At 42.3% G+C, this 23,767-nt stretch overlaps 1 protein-coding gene across 2 annotated transcripts in view; it reads left to right on the forward strand.

The window, feature by feature from the left end:
• Positions 1–23,767, forward strand: part of LOC141074257 (antizyme inhibitor 2-like) — a 211,896-nt gene that overhangs the window by 52,230 nt on the left and 135,899 nt on the right. For both annotated transcript variants that reach the window (XM_073561876.1, XM_073561877.1), the window contains exons 3-4: positions 13,226–13,399; positions 14,604–14,776. In XM_073561876.1, the coding sequence (XP_073417977.1) occupies positions 13,226–13,399; positions 14,604–14,776 (347 nt within the window). The remainder of the gene's footprint in view (positions 1–13,225; positions 13,400–14,603; positions 14,777–23,767) is intronic.

Raw genomic sequence — 23,767 nt, forward strand, 5'->3', positions numbered from 1 at the left:
CAGCCGCAGAGACTCGAGCATACTATAGGAGCACGCCCAAGATACTCTGATAACCCCCGAGCGTGCTCAGATAAGACTTTATCCTAGCACGTTTGCTCATCACTAGTGGTCACACATAATACATGTTATTATTATTATGCATTTATAAAGCGCCATTTATTCCATGGCGCTTTACATGTGAAAAGGGGAAATATAGACAAGTATAATAAACATGTGTAAGACAAGGGACACACAAGTACATATGGAAGAGGAGACCCTGCCCGCGAGGGCTCACAGTCTACAGGGATGGATGAGGATACAGTAGGAGAGGGTAGAGCAGGTCGTGCGGTGGTTCAGTAGACCGAAGATCATTGCAGGCTGTAGGCTTGTCGGAACAGGTGGGTCTTCAGGTTCTTCTTGAAGGTTTCCGTTGATGGTGAGTGTTTGATGTGTTGCGGCAGAGAGTTCCAGAGTATGGGGGAAGCACGGGAGAAGTCTTGTTTGCGGTTGTGGGAAGAAGAGATAAGGGGGGGAGTAGAGAAGGAGATCTTGAGATGATCGAAGGTTGCGTGCGGGTAGGTACCTAGAGACCATGTCACAGATGTATGGAGGAAACAGGTTGTGGATGGCTTTGTATGTCATGGTTAGGGTTTTGAATTGGAGCCTCTGAGCAATAGGAAGTCAGTGAAGGGCCTGGCATGGGGGGAGGCTGGGGAATAGCGGAGAGACGGGTGGATGAGTCAGGCACCAGAGTGTAGGATGGACTGGAGCGGTGCTAGAGGGGAGGCCAGAGAGCAGGAGGTTACAGTAGTCGAGGTGGGAGATGATAAGAGCATGCACTAGTGTTTTTGTGGTTTCGTGGTTGAGGAATGAGCAGATCCGGGAAATATTTTTGAGTTTGAGGCAGCAGGAGGAGGCGAGGGCTTGGATATGTGGTTTGAAAGAGAGCGCAGAGTCGAGGATCACCCCAAGGCACTGAGCGTGCGGGACTGAGGAAAGAGAGCAGCCAATGACATGGATGGATAGGTCTGGTGGAGGAGTAGAGTGAGATGGGGGAAAGATGATGAATTCTGTTTTGTCCATGTTCAGTTTGAGAAAGCGAGCAGAGAAGAAGGCTGAGATGGCAGACAGACATTGCGGGATTTCAGTCAGTAAGGAGGCGAGGTTGGGTCCAGATAGGTAGATCTGCGTGTCATCGGCATAGAGGTGATACTACAAACCGTGGGATTCTATGAGCTGTCCAAGCCGAAGGTGTAGATGGAGAATAGTAGGGGTCCTAGGACAGAGCCTTGAGGAACACCGACAGACAGGGGGCGAGGTGAGGAGGTGGCGTGTGAGAGGGAGACACTAAATGTTCGGTCTATTAGGTATGATGAGATCCAGGATAGGGCCAAGTCTGTGATGCCAAGAGATGAGAGAGTCTGCAGCAGGAGGGAATGGTCTACGGTGTTGAAGGCAGAGGACAGGTCCAGGAGAAGGACAGAGTAGTGTCGCTTGCTCTTGGCGGCTAGTAAGTCGTTAGTGACTTTAGTTAGGGCAGTTTCAGTAGAGTGATGCGGTCGGAATCCAGATTGTAACCGGTCAAAGAGGGAACAGGAGGAGAGGTGGGAGGACAGTTCAAGATATGCATGCTGTTCCAGTAGTTTTGAGGCGTAAGGGAGAAGAGATATCGGGCGATAGTTAGACACAGAGGATGGGTCAAGGGAGGGCTTTTTGAGGATGGGTGTGATTGAGGCATGTTTGAAAGATAAGGGAAAGACACCATTGTAAGTGAAAGGTTGAAGAGGTGTGTTAGAGATGGGATGAAGACTGTGGCCAAGTTAGGGATGAGGTGAGACAGGAATGGGTCGAGGGCACAAGTGGTGAGGTGTGATCTTGACAGAAGGGTGGAGAGCTGATCTTCTGTCATGGTGAGAAGCTGGCTTTTGCAGAACAGGGCTGAGCGGCATTGAGGGCTGCAGGCCAAAGTTTTGTCTGATTGTGTCGATCTTCTGCTTAAAGAAGGAGGCAAAGTCTTCATCAGAAATGAAAGGAGGGGGAGGAGGTGCTGTGGGACGGAGTAGAGAATTGAAAGTGTTGAAGAGCTGTTTAGGGTTGTGAGACAGGAAGGATATGAGAGATGCGAAGTAAGTTTGTTTTGCGGCAGAGAGCGTGGACTTAAAGTTGGCAAGGGACTGCTTGTATGCGCTGAAGTGCTCAGTAGAATGGGTTCTCTTCCATCTCCGCTCAGCGGCTCTGGAAACCCGTCTCAGTTCTTTGGTCAGGCTGATCAGCCAGGGCTGCCTGTTGATTGTTCAAGTTTTGCTCTGCGTGAGGGGGGCAGCTGAATCAAGTGTTGCTGTTATTGTGGTATAAAAAGTGGCAGCAGCATCTGTGTCATGAAGGGAAGCTATGTCTGTAAGAGGGAGAAGGGACTCAGAGAGTGATTGTAAATTGAGGTGTTTGAGATTCCTGCGAGGGTGAGCGAGTTTATGGAGCGGGGGTTGCGCAGTAGGAGAGGAGAGGGAAGAGAATGTCAGTAGGTTGTGGTCAGATAGGGGGAGGGGTGAGTTATTGAGATTAGTGAGGGAACAGAGACGGGTGAAGATAAGGTCCAGCGTGTGACCATCTTTGTGAGTGGCCGCAGAGGACCATTGAGTGAGGCAGAGGGAAGTCGTGAGCGATAGAAGTTTAGAGGCAGCCAGGGTGGAAGTGTCAATGGGGATGTTGAAGTCACCCATGATGATGGTGGGGATGTCAGCAGAAAGGAAATGGAGTAGCCAGGTGGTGAAGTGGTCGAGAAAGGTGGAGATGGCTAGTTCTGGGGGGCGGTAGATGACAGCCAGTTGGAGGTTGGAGGGGGAATAGATGCAGACGGAGTGCACCTCGAACAAGGGAAGAGTAGTGGAGGGTGGCAGAGGAATTGGGGTAAAAGAGCAGGTATCAGACAGGAGCAAGCCAACTCCTCCCCTACGTTTGTTGCTGGGGCAAGGGGTGTGAGAGAGATGGAATCCACCATAGGAAAGCGCAGCTGGAGAGGCTGTGTCAGAGGGAGTGAGCCAGGTTTCAGTGATAGCAAGGAAGGAGAGTTTGTTGGTGATAAAGAGGTCATGGATAAATGATAGCTTGTTGCAGACAGAGCGTGCGTTCCATAGGGCTCCAGGTAAGGGGGTTGGGGGAGTGGGGGCTGGATGAATGGGTATGAGGTTATCATGGTTGTGAAGATGTGTAGAGGATCGTGGCAGGGTGATAGAAGTGAGTGTAGGGATGTGTTGAGGAGGGCAAGGATTTGGGGATACGTCGCCAGCAATGAGGAGAAATAGACCGAGCATTAGAAGGTGGGAGCAGGATAGGACATGATGTCGTCGTGTGTGTCTGGAGAAAAAGGATTGTATGCGGAGGAACAGTTGTGACGAAGAGGTGAGATGTCTGGGAAGGATGGAGGCGGAAATGACAAGCTCCTTCCTGGGTGGAGGGATTGCAGGAGTTAGGGAGAAATAGAGTAGTATGGGGGTGATAGTAAAAAGAAGGCAAAACATTGTTGTGGTGTTATAGTCCGTTACCTTACAGTCAATTACAGTAGAATTCTAGTCTAATTCAGAGTATTGTACTTAGAAATCTGTACTTTGAAATATGGATTTTGAAATAGATGGAGCCGACTACGTCTGGAGCAGACCCATGGTGCTGAATATATGTGCAGCTAAAGACAGTCAGGTGTGAGTGAAAGTGGGGTGTGACTGCCCAGGCCAAATGCACAGAGTTAAGCAGAGGTCATAAAAGGGGGAAGGGGTTATACAGACCACTTAGATGTGTGGCAAAGATAACAAGAATTGTTATGAATGAGTCACCGGAGGAGGAAAAAACAAAAATGCAAGCTAAGTCCAGAAAACCGGAGAGGTTGGTAGCTAGCGGATTGCAGACCCCTGATCCTATTCACAACAACTAACAGTAGCCGTGGAGCATTCCTACAGTTGTCCTAGATGCCTCTTCACAGCCAGAGAACTAAATAAGCCTAAAGAAAGAAAGGGGAAATCTAAACTGCCCCAGAGCAGACCCCAAAGCAATAGACAGCCCCCGACATGTATTGTCGGTGAAAACAGATGAAAACACAAACACAGACAGAAAGACAGGCAGAGCAAACGATGGGGCCCAACTAACTAGATAGGAAAGGACAGAAAAGATGCTGGCTGCAATCCGCAAAAACCCTACCAAAAATGTCCCAACACGTCTGATAGGAAAAACGGCCCTGAAGTCACTAGACTTCAAAATACCTATATCAGCACTCCGATATATTCTGAAGACAGAGCAAAAGAGATTTAACCGATCAGGGACAAAAATGGAAATTCAGCAGAACCACAGCCGGGGCTGGCAGAACACAAAACTAAGCAAATCAGACAAAATCTCATGGAACAATAACAGAGCAAAACTTAGCTTTAGAAGACAGGAACTGAACTGGAGGCCAGAGCTCAGAGCAGAGAAATCACCAGCAACCCTACAGGGCGTCGGCTGCCTTATATCCACTCAGAGATTCCGGATGTCCAATCGCAATCCACCTGTTCAGGTGACAGGTTTCTCCCATCCAAATCAGTTTCACCACTTCCTTTCACCAGCAGAGGGAGTTCATCGGACATCAAAGGTGAACGAGAAAATTAGCTCACAACAAAGAATGGAGTACAATTATGGAAAGAAGAAGATGGGTAAGCAATGCATACCATATAAAATACAATGCAGTTCACATGGGGCATTCAGGAGCATGAGAGAGAGGTGGAATTCAGCAATGCATACCATATAAAATGCAATGCAGTTCAGGTGGGGCATTCAGGAGCATGAGAGAGGTGGAATTCAGCAATGCATACCTGTGGGAACAGAAGTACATCTCGGTCAGATGGTGACGATGACAATACTGTAGGAGTCATGAGTGGCCAAATGCATTCTAGAATTCTGGTCTAATTCAGAGTTTTGTACTTAGAAATATGGATTTTGAAATAGATGGAGTCGACTATGTCTGGAGCAGACCCATGGTGCTGAATATATGTGCAGCTAAAGACAATCAGGTGTGAGTGAAAGTGGGGTGTGACTGCCCAGGCCAAATGCACAAAGTTAAGCAGAGGTCTTAAAAGGGGGATGGGGTTATACAGACCACTTAGATGTGTGGCAAAGATAACAAGATGGAGTACAATTATGGATACAAGAAGATGGGTAAGCAATGCATACCATATAAAATACAATGCAGTTCACATGGGGCATTCAGGAGCATGAGAGAGATGGAATTCAGCAATGGATACCTGTGGGAACAGAAGAACATCTCGGTCAGATGGTGATGATGACAATACTGTAGGAGTCATGAGTGGCCAAATGCATTCTAGAATTCTATCTGTACTTTGAAATATGGATTTTGAAATAGATGGAGCCGACTATGTCTGGAGCAGAACAATGGTGCTGAATATATGTGCAGCATGTTATGCTTATACTGTATATCACCATTTTTAAAGTGGATGTACGTTTTTAGACACGTAGTAAAACAAGGTATGAAGTGCTTTTCTGCACTCCTAAAAAACATAGCAGAGTAAAGGCAGTCACACAGAAGTATAGGTCTGTTGATAGATACCTAGAAATTATTATTTTGTGTATGTTTTCAAACATACTTAATCAAGAAAGTCGTCATTGTAAATTTCAACTCCATATTATAGTATATGACGTGCCAGTCGCTAATTATCCTGTGTATACCATCTCATGTCTGTGCACACAGTATACCACATACAATATACATAGGACAACATATCACTGGTATACAGAGACGAGCAACTTAATTTACAGGACCGCGTTCCAGTGGTCAAATGACTATTCAGTGGCTGCTGGATAAGCGCCCTGTGACAGCCTCCTACCTAATGGCATCCTCTTCTTCTTCCTTTGATTTGGAACCTGGCGCAATGTCATGTGTGTGTCATGCCGCAAAGATGACATCATGCAAGGACTAGAAATCAAAAGAAGAGTCAGAGGAGGAGGCTCGCTGGGCTCTGGTCTGGTGGCCACGGACTTCTGACGTGACTGATCAATGTCCTGCGAATCAGTTTGTACTGTTATGTGATATATTATGGCTACACTTATCAGATATTATATATATATATATATATATATATATATATATATATATATGATTGCCTGTGACCGTTATATATTACAATATGACTACAGAAATCAGATATTCACCAGGCACATTTTATCCTGTGCAAAAGGCCAAAGTCACATGAGTGTTTTACACGGCTGAGGGATAAAACATCGCATAGCACCCAGACAAGTGTTATACTACAGAGCAGTTCAGATCTGTGATTATTTCATCATGGCAAGAATCGGATCACACGCACTCATGCAAGTCTATGAAACGTGTGAAACAGCGGACTGCATTCAGATTTTACTGAGTGCAATGCAATTACCACGGATGACGGCAATGGAGGAGATGGAGAAATTACTTTCTCTGTCTCTCTGCAGCTGTGCTGCTATTATCTCATGTGAGGCCATCGGAGCACAGAGCGCTGACACTCGGCTCACAGTTGCAGCAGAGCAGGAGCCGAAAGTCATTAACAAATCGCATCCGATGCTCTACGCTAATGTGACCCCGGCCTAACACTGGATATCTATGTAACAGTATATTACATCCAGTATACAACATAATACGTGATGGTGTATGATATACTGTGATACAGACATCAGATATTTTATAAACAACTTATCCTGTATATAATATGGGATGTCTGTGCATATAGTATACCACATACAGAATCATATGTAACTAGTGCATATTACACTGACTACAGACATCAGATATTACACCAGTCACATGTCCTGTAAATACCATGTGATGTCTGTGCACATATAATATGTGATAATATTTGATATATTGTGATACAGACATCAAATGGTATTTACTGGATAATGTATGATGGTATATATCAGGGGTGGGCAATTAATTTTCCCTAATGGCCACATGAGAGAATGTGACTGTTGTGGAGGGCTGAACCAATAGTCTGAATGAATTTTGCTTAATATGATTGTTAATACAATTAATATAAAATAATAATGATATCACTTAATATTGAGCAGAATTAAGTATGCTGATATCTCCCTATATGTATGAGCCCCCAAACAGCTCCTTATCCGTATGAGCAAACACATAGCCCCTAGTATACAGTATGACCCCCCCCACACAGCCCTCCACATACAGTATGAGCCCTCACATAGCCTCCTGTATATATTATAAACCCCTACATAGCCTCATATATACATTTTGAGCTCCAAATATAGCCTACTATATATTATGAGCCCCACATAGCCTCCTATATACATTATGAGCTCTCACATAGTCTCTCTAAATACAGTATGTGGCCACACATGGCCTCTTATATACAGTGTGATACCCCTCATAGACTCAGTGTGAGTCCTCTATATACAACATGAGTCCACACATATCTCCCTCTATACGTGTCAGTCACACATGCTTTTTGGTGGAAGTTGGAGCCAACGGCTCTATCTTACACCAATATATTAATCGCTGTCTGTATACTGATGATACAGAGAGTGGTGATTTCGGGATAGTGAAGAGTACGGTGCAACCCGTGAGCCACAGTTTTCAGCCCTCCGGCTGTCTCAGTCCACGGCCTGGACTTTGGGATAATATATACAAGACACGGGCAGAGATCAGATATACTATACACACAATAACCTGTACATAATTGTAATCACCGATGTCTATTCACACAGTATACCAAGTAGAGTATATATGGGTGAATCCATGATTGGTATATATTATATACTGTGACTACAGACATTAGTAGATGATACACTGATCTGAATAGTGGATGTGATCTGTACAAAGAGATACACTGGACTAATCACATCTAGACTTGCCCACAGGACCTCGCATATATGGAGTTATCTGGTACTAGCTGCGATGTGCTATAGGTAGACACGTGATCTGTTAGTGCAGGATCATGATCCTGTATATTGATTTCTGTGGCCTCTCTGCTGGGACTCAGTAAGGCTGGGTTCACATGTAGCGGAACTCTTGCGGAAATTACCGCGAGAATTCTGGAATTCCATTCCGTGGGAAAATCGCCTTTTAAATTCCTGCGATTTTCCCGCGGAAAAACTAGCATTTTGCAAGCGTAATTAGCTTGCAGAATTGCTAGCGTTTTGCAAGCGATCTGGAGCATCGCTTGGAGATCTGATTGACAGGTTGGCCACACTAGTCAAACATAGTGTTTGACGAGTGTGACCAACTTTTTACTATTGAGGCCGCCTATGCGGCCTCAATAGTAAAAGATAGAATGTAAAAAATAATAATAAAAAAAAAATATTGTTATTCTCACCTTCCGATGTCCCGCGCAGCCTTCCCGCCTCTCTCCACGCTCCCGGTCCCAGCAATCCTTTGCGACAATTACCGCGATGACGTCTGTTCTCGCGGGATCACGATGTCTCGCGGTCATTCGCGATGACGTCGCGCGAATGACCGCGAGGCTTCGCGATCCTGCGAGAGCGGACGTCATCGCTCGCAAAGGCTTACTGGGACCGGGAGCGTGGAGAGAGGCGGGAAGACTGCGCGGGACGTCGGAAGGTGAGAATAACAATATTTTTTATTTTAAATTCTATTTTTTACAGGGATATGGTATCCAAAGCCCGGAGGACAGTCTCCTCTCCTCCGGACCGTGGGTACCATCCGCAAATGTTCTGCTTACTTTTCGCATGGTGTGCACAGCCTCATGCGGAAAGTAAGCAGAACAATGCATTCCTATGGGTGCGGGATTGCCGCGATTCAGCGAAATTAATGAGCATGCTGCGTTTTTACCGCGAAGCGATTCCGCCACGGTAAAAACCGCAGCATTAGCACAGCATTGCGGAATCCCATAAGAATGCATGGGATGCTTATTTTTCACGTTTTCACGGCAAAATCGCGCGGTTAAAATCGCCGCGGAAACGCGAAAAAAACGCCACGTGTGAACTCAGCCTAAGATTTATTGAACCAGACTGAACTTTCCGCACTGACAGGACGACCCTAATCTGCATCAAAGTTCAGACTGCAATAACTCACACTGAGCCCCAACAGAGGGTCCACCGACCGGACACTGTACAATTCTGTGTGAGGAGATGAGCAGCGTCCTGCTGCCCCCCTCACTGCAGACCTCCTGAGTCCTGACCTCATACTTTTCCACTGATGTCTCCGATCAGCAGTCCTCTCTGGCAGAATGAAGCAGCTCCAGATGCGTTGTGTGACATCACTTCAGAGCAGCAGCACACACTGCGTTCAGGGGGCATATCTGCATCTCTGTCATGTGGCCAGGACAGCAGATGAACATATTCAAAGGTAACAGTGTGGCCCTCTGGCGGTCATGAGCAGCTGCTTGGGAACCGGCCCGAGGGCATTTGCCCCCCCTGACCCAGCCCACCCCTGAGCGCACCTTGCTCTCCAGTTACAGAGGCTGCTCCCCGGTCTCTGCACCACCCTGGCCCAGCTCTCCCCCGTCCCGGGTGTTCCGTACTCACCGGCAGTTTTGGGCTGATCTCCCCCATGCAGTGATAGCAAAAGAAGCGATGCTGGGACACCGCCGCCGACTCCGCCATTTTTCTCTTTCTCCTCCGCCCGCTCCTCTCATCTCGTCAGTCCCCCGAGCAGCAGAGAGCGCATCCCTGGCACAGTCGCTCTATCTCTGCAGCCACCAGCAAGAGGCGCCTGGTCTTCCAACACCACTAAGATGAGGGCGGAGCGTCCTTCTTCAGGGAACGCTCTTTCCATGTCAACAAGGACTTAAAAAGAAAACCTTGCTCAGGTGCCGCCCCCCCGCATCCTGGCGCCCTAGGCACATGCCCTCAAGTGCCTAGTGGCAAATATGGCCCTGCTCTCTGCATATTCTCACGCACACTTGCGAGAAATTCGCACGAGTCTCGTTTCTCAATACCCGACACTGCAGTGAAAATACGCTGCGTCCAAAATGCTGCTATATCCAGATCGTGGGCACATAGCCTTAGGAAGTTGCATCATGATTTTTTGAGAGGCACTAAACTACACTGTGTGCAGAATTATTAGGCAAATGAGTATTTTGATCACATCATCCTTTTTATACATGCTCTACTACTCCAAGCTGTATAGGCTTGAAAGCCAACTGCCAATTATGAAATCAGGTGATTTTCATCTCTGTAATGAGGAGGGGTGTGGTCTAATGACACCAACACCCTATATAAGGTGTGCTTAATTATTAGGCAACTTCCTTTCCTTTGGCAAAATGGGTCAGAAGAGAGATTTGACGGACTCTGAAAAGTCAAAAATTGTGAGATGTCTTGCAGAGGGATGCAGCAGTCTTGAACTTGCCAATCTTTTGAAGTGTGATCACTGAACAATCAAGCGTTTCATGGCAAATATCCAACAGGGTCGCAAGAAGCGTGTTGATAATAAAAGGTGCAAAATAACTGCCCATGAATTGAGGAAAATCAAGCATGAAGCTGCCAAGATGCCATTTGCCATCAGTTTTCCCATATTTCAGAGCTGCAACATTACTGGAGTATCAAAAAGCACAAGGTGTGCCATACTCAGGGACATGGCCAAGGTAAGGAAGGCTGAAAAACTGCCACCTTTCAACAAGAAACATAAGATAAAACATCAAGACTGGGCCAAGAAATATCTTAAGACTGATTTTTCTAAGGTTTTATGGACTGATGAAATGAGAGTGACTCTTGATGGGCCAGATGGATGGGCCCGAGGCTGGATCAGTAAAGGGGAGAGAGCTCCACTCCGACTCAGACGCCAGCAAGGTGGAGGTGGGGTACTGGTATGGGCTGGTATCATCAAAGATGAACTTGTGGGACCTTTTCGGGTTGAGGATGGAGTGAAGCTCAACTCCCAGACCTATTACCAGTTTCTGGAAGACACCTTCTTCAAGCAGCGGTACAGGAAACAGTCGGTATCGTTCAAGAAAAACATGATTTTCATGCAGAACAATGTCCATCACATGCATCCAAACACTCCACAGCGTGGCTGGCCAGTAAAGGTCTAAAAGAAGAAAAAATAATGACATGGCACCCTTGTTCACCTGATCTGAACCCCATAGAGAACCTGTGGTCCCTCAGAAAATGTGAGATCTACAGGGAGGGAAAACAGTACACCTCTGGGAACAATGTCTGGGAGGCTGTGGTGGCTGCTGCACGCAATGTTGATCGTAAACAGATCAAGCAACTGACAGAATCTATGGATGGAAGGCTTTTGAGTGTCATGGTAAAGAAAGGTGGCTATATTGGTCACTGATTTTTTATTTTTTGTTTTTGAATGTCAGAAATGTTTATTTCTAAATTGTGTGTTATATTGGTTTACCTGGTGAAAATAAACAAGTGAGATGGGTATATACGGTATTTGGTTTTTATTAGGTTGCCTAATAATTCTGCACAGTAATAGTTACCTGAAAAAATCAGATATCCTCCTAAGATAGCCAAATCTAAAAAAAAACCCACTCCAACTTCCAAACATATTAAGCTTTGATATCTATGAGTCTTTTGGGTTGATTGAGAACATAGTTGTTGTTCAATAATAAAAAGAATCCTCTCAAATACAACTTGCCTAATAATTCTGCACGCAGTGTATATCGTCATGCACAAGAGACAACAAAAACACAGCAAAAAAAATGCAGCAAACACGCAGTAAAACAAACATGCTTTTTGTAAAAAGCTTCTTTAATACTAAGATAGTAGGTTTTGCCTGCATAAAAAAATGCAGCAAAAATGCAATGTGTGAACATAGCCATAAAGTCACTTCAAAACTGAAAAGGTCAGTAACTAAACTGTTTTGTAAATTACAGCATCTTAAAATAAAATGAAAATTGCAACTAAAATTTTTAGGTCTTCTAACATGCTAAGAAAATTAAAGAATGTTTGAAAATTGCTGAATTGCATTACTTGTAAGGCACCTGTGTGAAACGTGCATCGGGGCGGATGTGGTGGTGTCTAGGACTTGGTGATCAAATCATGGGTAAGGATTGACTTAACAGGTTTATTTATATGATCCAGCTGGTCTATATAGAAATCCACTATAGATATACAGTATTTATTTAATGTCCATTTGGCAACCATTTTCTATGATCAATTAAATTGAATTGATGTGGTCATAAATTACACTTGACTCACCATCACTTTTTGTAGTTCATTTAACCTACTTGCTGAAATCCTCACAAATGTGTCCTCTTTTTGTATGATACATGCTTTTTTTTTTTAAATGTTTAATAAAGCTTTATTGATTTTATACTGTTGTGTGAGTGGTTAATGGATACTCTGTATCCATATGTAGATACTATATGATTAAATCCACCACTTGGATATAAATAATCATTAATGGAGAGACGGGTACAGATATGTCTCTAGCCAGAGCTAACGGTATATGTCTTTTGAGTATTTGTTTGAGATTGCATTACTGTAAAGTAGATACATGGGAAATGTTATATATCATAATAATAATCTTTATTTTTTATCATCATGTTTGTTTGGTATGACTGTTTTAAAGACAAAAAAATTAAAACTTTGAAAATTGCAAATGTTTTAAAATATTTTCATGAATAAACTTTAATCATATTGTCCTAAGTTTACCATTAACATAAAGCACAATGTGTCATGAAGTCCAAAGTTACTGCCACACATGTCAGAATTGAAAAATGGTGCTTGATCATAAAGGTCAAAATTGTCTCTATTTGTTAAAAAACCGGATCCAGCGAAAGCTACCGCCGGATCCGGTTTTCTCTCATTGAATTGTATTGGTGTCGGATTGTGCCGCATGGCCTTCCGTTTCTTCCAGTTTTCGCCGGATCCGGCTAAATATTTCATTCTAGTGTCTGGAAAAAAGTCTCTAGTAACGTTTTTTTGTCTGTGGTGAAACACCGGACAGCGACTTTTTTGCTATAATGGAAGCCTATGGGCGCCGGAATGTGCCGGATCCGGAAAAAGACGGATCCGGCCACCGGATCCAGTTTTTTAAGTCTGCGCATGCTCAGATCCAATTGGCTAGCCCCCAGGAAACAGATATAACCTGCTAGATGGATCCGGTGGAAAAACTGATCCGATTCTTCAGTTCTCCAAAATTTACACCGGATCAGGTTTTTTAACAAATAGCCGGATCCTGCCTGTCGGAAAAAACCTGATGTGTGAAAGTAGCCTTAGATCATTAAGTCACATAAAACTTATTTATTTTGCATTTATAAACCATTGCTGATTTGGCATGTTAATTGTTTTATGAAAATAGGATAACCAGGATGCATTCTTTGTTGGGAACCTAAGTGATGTGGTGGACAAATACTGCCATTTTCAAAGGGATTTGCCCCAAGTAAAGCCTTTCTATGCTGTGAAGTGCAACAACAGTAAACAGGTTATTCAGGTTCTCGACAGCCTGGGTACTGGATTTGACTGTGCAAGCAAGGTAATCAATTTCATGATTCTTGGCTGTAAGTGGCCATTTTTTACGATGACCTGCACACCAATTGTATTACACTAGGCATGGTAGACATGCATGAAGCTCAGTGAATGAGATTTGTAGATGACACAAGTACATGCTCTGTGGTCACCATCTTGGTCCCATCAATATCTTCCCAAATATAGCACTATCATTGTATCAGATAATTAATGTGGAATATGCACAAATGTTTGTAGCTGTCTACTTTGAAGAAAGGAACTTGGGAAATGTTCACAAATATATACATACCCCAAAATGTTAATATCAATCTGTGTAAGGTTTCTTCAAAATGCTAAAAGTGATAACCAAGCAATTCTTAAAAACAATCTGCCACCAGATAATGAAAGTGCAGAGACCCTGACACCAGTGATGTGTCACTTGCTGGGCTGCTTGCTGCAGTTTTGATAAAATCACAATTTTATCTGCTGAAAATCTAACAGTACTCTGAATGCTGATCTCTGTATAACCCGGCCCACATCAATGATTGTCAGCTTTCTGTGTATACTGTGCATAATCAGAAATCAGCCAATCAGAGACAGGGGCGGGGTTATACAGAGCTCATGACATGGAGGACTACATGACAGCAGGTTTACTAGTTCTCTAGTTATGGTCTCCCGCAGTTAAAATAGTAATTTTATCAAAACTATAACAAGCAGCCCAGCATATCGCTGGAATCAGAGTCTCAGCACTTAGAAAAGGAGAGTTCTGGTCAATTACTAAACGTTGCACAACGCTCTCCCACCTTTTCAGCATGGAAACCATTTGTCAGATAAAATAATTTTCAAACATAGATATCTCTCATGGAAGTGTGACGTCCAGTTTACAGCTAGCTGCCTGCTTGTATACTGATGCTTGTCCATGAGAGCCAGCAGCTATCTGTAGATGTCCGTCACCAGCCTGCTCACCTCGGAAGCAAAGCTGGATTACAAATCTTTTTTTTATTCCTCTTGTTTTTTTCTCCTACAGTCTTAGGGGTTGGGTGGTTCCCATGCTCAAATTTTTTTACTTGATGCTATTTTAAGTTATTTTGTCATGTTTTGTATTTATTTAAAAAGCAAGAAATATCGAAATATAAAAGTAAGTGTTTACCTAACAATTTCAATGAAAAAAATACTATCTTCAGCTATGGTTGGCGTCTTATTTATAATGACTCACTTCCTTTTTTCTGCAGGCGGAGATTGACTTGGTTTTGAGTTTAGGAGTGTTGGCAGACAATATTGTCTATGCCAACACTTGCAAGCAACCATCATTCATTCGTCACGCAGCCAAGCGGGGAGTGCACAAAATGACTTTTGACTGTGAAAGTGAACTGCTAAAAGTGGCAGAGAACCATCCAGTAGCTAAGTATGTGGGCAACAATCGAGGGGTAATATTAAAGAGGCTGTCCTTTATCAGATACATTTTGCCTGCCGGCTCAGTTCATTTTAATAGCTGAGCACTTCTCCGGTCTCTTGTTTGGCTGCAGCCATTATGTCACAAAGACAGCACTGCAGCCAATCGGTGTGCTCAGTGGTTTGTGCCATCTAAATCAGGAGCATCGCTGAGCTCCAAGATTGGCTGCAGCGCTGTCAGAGTGACGTCCGGCACTGGAGATGCAGCCCCACATTTGGGAGGGAAATTAACGTGCGGTTTGTTTTTTAACCCCTTCAAGACATCCGCGGCATATGTACAGCAAAAGTCGGAAGAGGGTGTGTAAAGCTGGCTCACGCAGCGAGCCCACCCCATACCCAGGAGGTGATGGCTGTTAATAATCGCAGGTGGAGCGACAGTGGCATTTAACATGCGTCTGCATGTGTACACGTCATTCTTTCCACCCATGTGATGTGATCGTAGGTCACCGATGGGTTGTCATGACCAGGGGTGAACCTATCCTCTCTACCGCCTGAGGCGAACTGCACAACGGCGCCCCCCCCCCCCCCAGTAAATTTTTAAAATCGGTAGTAATTAATCTGGTTCATACAGATTTATGTCCATCCTGTAAAAGTTTGTACAATAATGGACATTTTAATTGAGAGAAATAGAGAAAAGATGTCTGAACACAAGGATATCAGCGCAATCACCGCACATACAAGAACCATACAGAAGAATCCAGAAGAGGGGTCTATATACCGCACACGATGTGTATGACCTGTATACACCATACACTACACTCTATATACCGCACACGATGTGTATGACCTGTATACACCATACACTACACTCTATATACTGCACACGGTGTGTATGACCTGTATACACCATACACTACACTCTATATACTGCACACGGTGTGTATGACCTGTATACACCATACACTACACTCTATATACCGCACACGGTGTGTATGACCTGTATACACCATACACTACACTCTATATACCGCACACGATGTGTATGACCTGTATACACCATACACTACACTCTATATACTGCACACGATGTGTATGACCTGTATACACCATACACTACACTCTATATACCGCACACGGTGTGTATGACCTGTATACACCATACGCTACACTCTATATACTGCACACGGTGTGTATGACCTGTATACACCATACACTACACTCTATATACCGCACACGGTGTGTATGACCTGTATACACCATACACTACACTCTATATACTGCACACGATGTGTATGACCTGTATACACCATACACTACACTCTATATACCGCACACGGTGTGTATGACCTGTATACACCATACGCTACACTCTATATACCGCACACGGTGTGTATGACCTGTATACACCATACACTACACTCTATATACCGCACACGATGTGTATGACCTGTATACACCATACACTACACTCTATATACCGCACACGATGTGTATGACCTGTATACACCATACACTACACTCTATATACTGCACACGATGTGTATGACCTGTATACACCATACACTACACTCTATATACCGCACACGGTGTGTATGACCTGTATACACCATACGCTACACTCTATATACTGCACACGGTGTGTATGACCTGTATACACCATACACTACACTCTATATACCGCACATGATGTGTATGACCTGTATACACCATACACTACACTCTATATACCGCACACGGTGTGTATGACCTGTATACACCATACACTACACTCTATATACCACACACGGTGTGTATGACCTGTATACACCATACACTACACTCTATATACCACACACGATGTGTATGACCTGTATACACCATACACTACACTCTATATACCGCACACGATGTGTATGACCTGTATACACCATACACTACACTCTATATACCGCACACGGTGTGTATGACCTGTATACACCATACACTACACTCTATATACCACACACGGTGTGTATGACCTGTATACACCATACACTACACTCTATATACCACACACGATGTGTATGACCTGTATACACCATACACTACACTCTATATACCGCACATGATGTGTATGACCTGTATACACCATACACTACACTCTATATACCGCACACGGTGTGTATGACCTGTATACACCATACGCTACACTCTATATACTGCACACGGTGTGTATGACCTGTATACACCATACACTACACTCTATATACCGCACATGATGTGTATGACCTGTATACACCATACACTACACTCTATATACCGCACATGATGTGTATGACCTGTATACACCATACACTACACTCTATATACCGCACATGATGTGTATGACCTGTATACACCATACACTACACTCTATATACTGCACACGGTGTGTATGACCTGTATACACCATACACTACACTCTATATACCACACACGGTGTGTATGACCTGTATACACCATACACTACACTCTATATACCACACACGATGTGTATGACCTGTATACACCATACACTACACTCTATATACCGCACACGATGTGTATGACCTGTATACACCATACACTACACTCTATATACCGCACACGGTGTGTATGACCTGTATACACCATACACTACACTCTATATACCACACACGGTGTGTATGACCTGTATACACCATACACTACACTCTATATACCACACACGATGTGTATGACCTGTATACACCATACACTACACTCTATATACCGCACATGATGTGTATGACCTGTATACACCATACGCTACACTCTATATACCGCACACGGTGTGTATGACCTGTATACACCATACGCTACACTCTATATACTGCACACGGTGTGTATGACCTGTATACACCATACACTACACTCTATATACCGCACATGATGTGTATGACCTGTATACACCATACACTACACTCTATATACCGCACATGATGTGTATGACCTGTATACACCATACACTACACTCTATATACCACACACGGTGTGTATGACCTGTATACACCATACACTACACTCTATATACCACACACGATGTGTATGACCTGTATACACCATACACTACACTCTATATACCGCACATGATGTGTATGACCTGTATACACCATACACTACACTCTATATACTGCACACGGTGTGTATGACCTGTATACACCATACACTACACTCTATATACCGCACACGGTGTGTATGACGTGTATACACCATACACTACACTCTATATACTGCACACGGTGTGTATGACCTGTATACACCATACACTACACTCTATATACCGCACACGGTGTGTATGACCTGTATACACCATACACTACACTCTATATACCACACACGATGTGTATGACCTGTATACACCATACACTACACTCTATATACCGCACACGATGTGTATGACCTGTATACACCATACACTACACTCTATATACCGCACACGGTGTGTATGACCTGTATACACCATACACTACACTCTATATACCACACACGGTGTGTATGACCTGTATACACCATACACTACACTCTATATACCACACACGATGTGTATGACCTGTATACACCATACACTACACTCTATATACCGCACATGATGTGTATGACCTGTATACACCATACACTACACTCTATATACCGCACACGGTGTGTATGACCTGTATACACCATACGCTACACTCTATATACTGCACACGGTGTGTATGACCTGTATACACCATACACTACACTCTATATACCGCACATGATGTGTATGACCTGTATACACCATACACTACACTCTATATACCGCACATGATGTGTATGACCTGTATACACCATACACTACACTCTATATACCACACACGGTGTGTATGACCTGTATACACCATACACTACACTCTATATACCACACACGATGTGTATGACCTGTATACACCATACACTACACTCTATATACCGCACATGATGTGTATGACCTGTATACACCATACACTACACTCTATATACTGCACACGGTGTGTATGACCTGTATACACCATACACTACACTCTATATACCGCACACGGTGTGTATGACGTGTATACACCATACACTACACTCTATATACTGCACACGGTGTGTATGACCTGTATACACCATACACTACACTCTATATACTGCACACGATGTGTATGACCTGTATACATCATACACTACACTCTATATACCACACACGATGTGTATGACCTGTATACACCATACACTACACTCTATATACCGCACATGATGTGTATGACCTGTATACACCATACACTACACTCTATATACCACACACGATGTGTATGACCTGTATACACCATACACTACACTCTATATACCACACACGATGTGTATGACCTGTATACATCATACACTACACTCTATATACCACACACGATGTGTATGACCTGTATACACCATACACTACACTCTATATACCGCACATGATGTGTATGACCTGTATACACCATACACTACACTCTATATACCACACACGATGTGTATGACCTGTATACACCATACACTACACTCTATATACCACACACGATGTGTATGACCTGTATACACCATACACTACACTCTATATACCACACACGATGTGTATGACCTGTATACACCATACACTACAGTCTATATACTGCACACGATGTGTATGACCTGTATACACCATACACTACAGTCTATATACCGCACATGATGTGTATGACCTGTATACACCATACACTACACTCTATATACTGCACACGATGTGTATGACCTGTATACACCATACACTACACTCTATATACCGCACACGATGTGTATGACCTGTATACACCATACACTACAGTCTATATACCGCACATGATGTGTATGACCTGTATACACCATACACTACACTCTATATACCGCACACGATGTGTATGACCTGTATACACCATACACTACACTCTATATACCGCACATGATGTGTATGACCTGTATACACCATACACTACACTCTATATACTGCACACGATGTGTATGACCTGTATACACCATACACTACACTCTATATACCGCACACGATGTGTATGACCTGTATACACCATACACTACACTCTATATACTGCACACGATGTGTATGACCTGTATACACCATACACTACAGTCTATATACTGCACACAGTGTGTATGACCTGTATACACCATACACTACACTCTATATACTGCACACGATGTGTATGACCTGTAAACACCATACACTACAGTCTATATACCGCACATGATGTGTATGACCTGTATACACCATACACTACACTCTATATACCGCACACGATGTGTATGACCTGTATACACCATACACTACACTCTATATACCGCACATGATGTGTATGACCTGTATACACCATACACTACAGTCTATATACCGCACATGATGTGTATGACCTGTATACACCATACACTACACTCTATATACTGCACACGATGTGTATGACCTGTATACACCATACACTACACTCTATATACTGCACACGATGTGTATGACCTGTATACACCATACACTACACTCTATATACCGCACACGATGTGTATGACCTGTATACATCATACACTACACTCTATATACCGCACACGATGTGTATGACCTGTATACACCATACACTACACTCTATATACCGCACATGATGTGTATGACCTGTATACACCATACACTACAGTCTATATACCGCACATGATGTGTATGACCTGTATATACCATACACTACACTCTATATACCACACACGATGTGTATGACCTGTATACACCATACACTACACTCTATATACCGCACACGATGTGTATGACCTGTATACACCATACACTACACTCTATATACCGCACACGATGTGTATGACCTGTATACACCATACACTACACTCTATATACCGCACAAGATGTGTATGACCTGTATACACCATACACTACACTCTATATACCGCACACGATGTGTATGACCTGTATACACCATACACTACACTCTATATACCACACACGATGTGTATGACCTGTATACACCATACACTACACTCTATATACCGCACACGATGTGTATGACCTGTATACACCATACACTACACTCTATATACCGCACACGATGTGTATGACCTGTATACACCATACACTACACTCTATATACCGCACATGATGTGTATGACCTGTATACACCATACACTACACTCTATATACCGCACACGATGTGTATGACCTGTATACACCATACACTACACTCTATATACCGCACACGGTGTGTATGACCTGTATACACCATACACTACACTCTATATACCGCACATGATGTGTATGACCTGTATACACCATACACTACACTCTATATACCGCACACGATGTGTATGACCTGTATACACCATACACTACAGTCTATGTACTGCACACGGTGTGTATGACCTGTATACACCATACACTACACTCTATATACCACACACGATGTGTATGACCTGTATACACCATACACTACACTCTATATACCGCACACGATGTGTATGACCTGTATACACCATACACTACACTCTATATACCGCTGTAAAATAATGCATATCCTGTAAAATACTCAGGACTAGTTACCAGATAAAAATATAGTGGTTTATTTGGTTTCTTCCATCAAAGAAAGGTTATTACAGAAAAACAGGTGAATAAAAATAAGTGAAAGAGATATTGTCCATTGTACATAGCAAAGCAGCATGTATTCTTCTTTCTCTATGGGATCTCACATGGCAAATGGCGTCTGTCTCTCAGTTCGGCTTCTTCGTAATAAAGTAACATACCAGCTGTTGAGTTATGTCATCTTGCGTCTGTCTCTCATGATGGTGAAGGAAGGAACGAGCGACCTCTACAGTTAGCCATGAATTATATACGTCTCCTAAAGCACGTGGTCTCTACATATATGGAGCTGTCTTTCTACCATGAGCCAAGCTTAAAAATAGCCTATGTCGTGTAAGCTAAAGCAATGTACAGAACTGGTTCTTATAAGAAATTAACGGATTATTAATATTTAACAATTCCCCCTTTTGAGGGAGACAGACATTAATTGGAACCCTCAAATATAACAAGATCTTCTTTCTTCTTTTCTTCTTCTTTGACAAAATAATTTAATATCAATAATAATAATAATAATAATAATAATAATAATAATATCAGATTACCGTTATAAGTACTCAATGACATAATTGATGTGAATTCATGTTATGGTAAGCCGTGAACAATATTTATATAAAATATGTATAATTATACTTCCCTAAGTCTAAATTGAAGCATCTCAGGTCCAGTCATCATCATCTGATGTCATCTGGTCTTCATTTTGATGTCTTCTGTCTTCTTCTTGGTTCTTTTAAAAATACAGTTTTCTTATAGCATATAGATGTGTTGTGTATCAAATCAAAGTCCATAATTTCAAATGTTAATACGAAAACAAAGTCTATGCAGCTTTAATATCTGTGCAGTGTTATCTTTAAAAACCTGGGCTTACATGGGCTCGCCTTGGATATTCTGGAATCCTCCATCGGTACTGGTCTTTGAACAGGTGTGACGTCTTTGGTCAACAAAGCAAGGGTTAAAATGACTCTTCCTTGCTAAACATAGCACCATAACCAGTCCTTGTCCTAATGCACAGGACATATGTCAGGGTTGTAGCTTCCTGACAATTACCTTCATTGTTCACCAGCTTTCATCGAAGCTTTTCAGGTGATTGAAAACCTCTGGAACTTGATAAGAACGTGATAACACCGTTCATCTCAGCATCATAGGATCATCGTCCTCTGGTTGTCAGGTTAGACACTTTAATTGTGACTGTCGGTGGTGGATACTGCACTTGTGACTGTCAGTGGTGGATACTGCACTTGTGACTGTCAGTGGTGGATACTGCACTTGTAATTAACACAGTCTATTACTCAGTAATCATAGCTTTGTTACCTTCTGGGACTTCTGGATCGCGGCATTCTTCTTCTTGCAACTGATAAAAATCAATGAAGTTTAGAAATGTGAAAAGTCTTTATTAACATAATTTCAGTATCTTGCTTGAAGTCTTCATTCCCTATTCTATACCAAATCTGGTAATTTCCCTATCCCATAATATCACAGCGTACCATAGCAATCAGTAATATCCATATAATTATTATCAGAATTTGTACTGTATATGGATTTCAATATTTGAAATAATAAACCAATAATAAGTGATAATACATTATTATCCATTTTTTCATGTGATAGAACATTTTTATGTCATAGGTGTAATTACCTTTTTCAACCCATAGGTGTCACTGTGTTTTATGTAACCAGTGTTATCATCTTTATTAATAAGGAATATATTTATTATACTAATAATATGTAGGAATGTAAAGCCATGAACCAAAATAAGAATATATGAGTGAGCGAATGAATGAATAAAAGAATTGTTGCATATAACTCAGAAGTGAAACATTTTCCTTAGTAATAGAACCATATAATTGCTATATTTAATGAAGCAATATTCTCAATAGATATTACTTTACTAAATATTGGTGAAAGAATTAAAAATAATGAAAAATAAGAATAAAAAATAAAAATAAGAATAAGGCCTTTATGTTGATGCAGAGTAGTTATGTCTTCAGTAACATATACCCTTAATATTTCCATGATCTGGATTATTTCATAATTGTCATAAACTTGTGTTATCAAAATATTCAAATCATGCAACTTTGCATGTAATTCCTCTTAGTGTAAAGAAATGACTCTTTATAATACTTGTTATTATACCCAATACTTATACCATTGTACCTTATTAATATTTTTTCCTATTAAAATGTGTGAAGAAGAGGTATTAATCAAATGTGATTATGTAGTCAGGATAAAAAACATATTTCCCCCTTAATACCAAAAAATATTGTTTCATGAAATAATTCATTTATCAAAACCAAAATTAAAAATAATTAATGTATAAATTATGTGAATTTATACTTGCTTATACCATTATTTGTCTGAAGATGTGTAACCATCAAAATTAATTTGAATATCATAAAA

The sequence above is a fragment of the Dendrobates tinctorius genome, unplaced genomic scaffold (assembly GCF_039654945.1).
Source record: "Dendrobates tinctorius isolate UK_male_01 unplaced genomic scaffold, ASM3965494v1 ptg000331l, whole genome shotgun sequence".
NCBI lineage: Eukaryota > Metazoa > Chordata > Amphibia > Anura > Dendrobatidae > Dendrobates > Dendrobates tinctorius.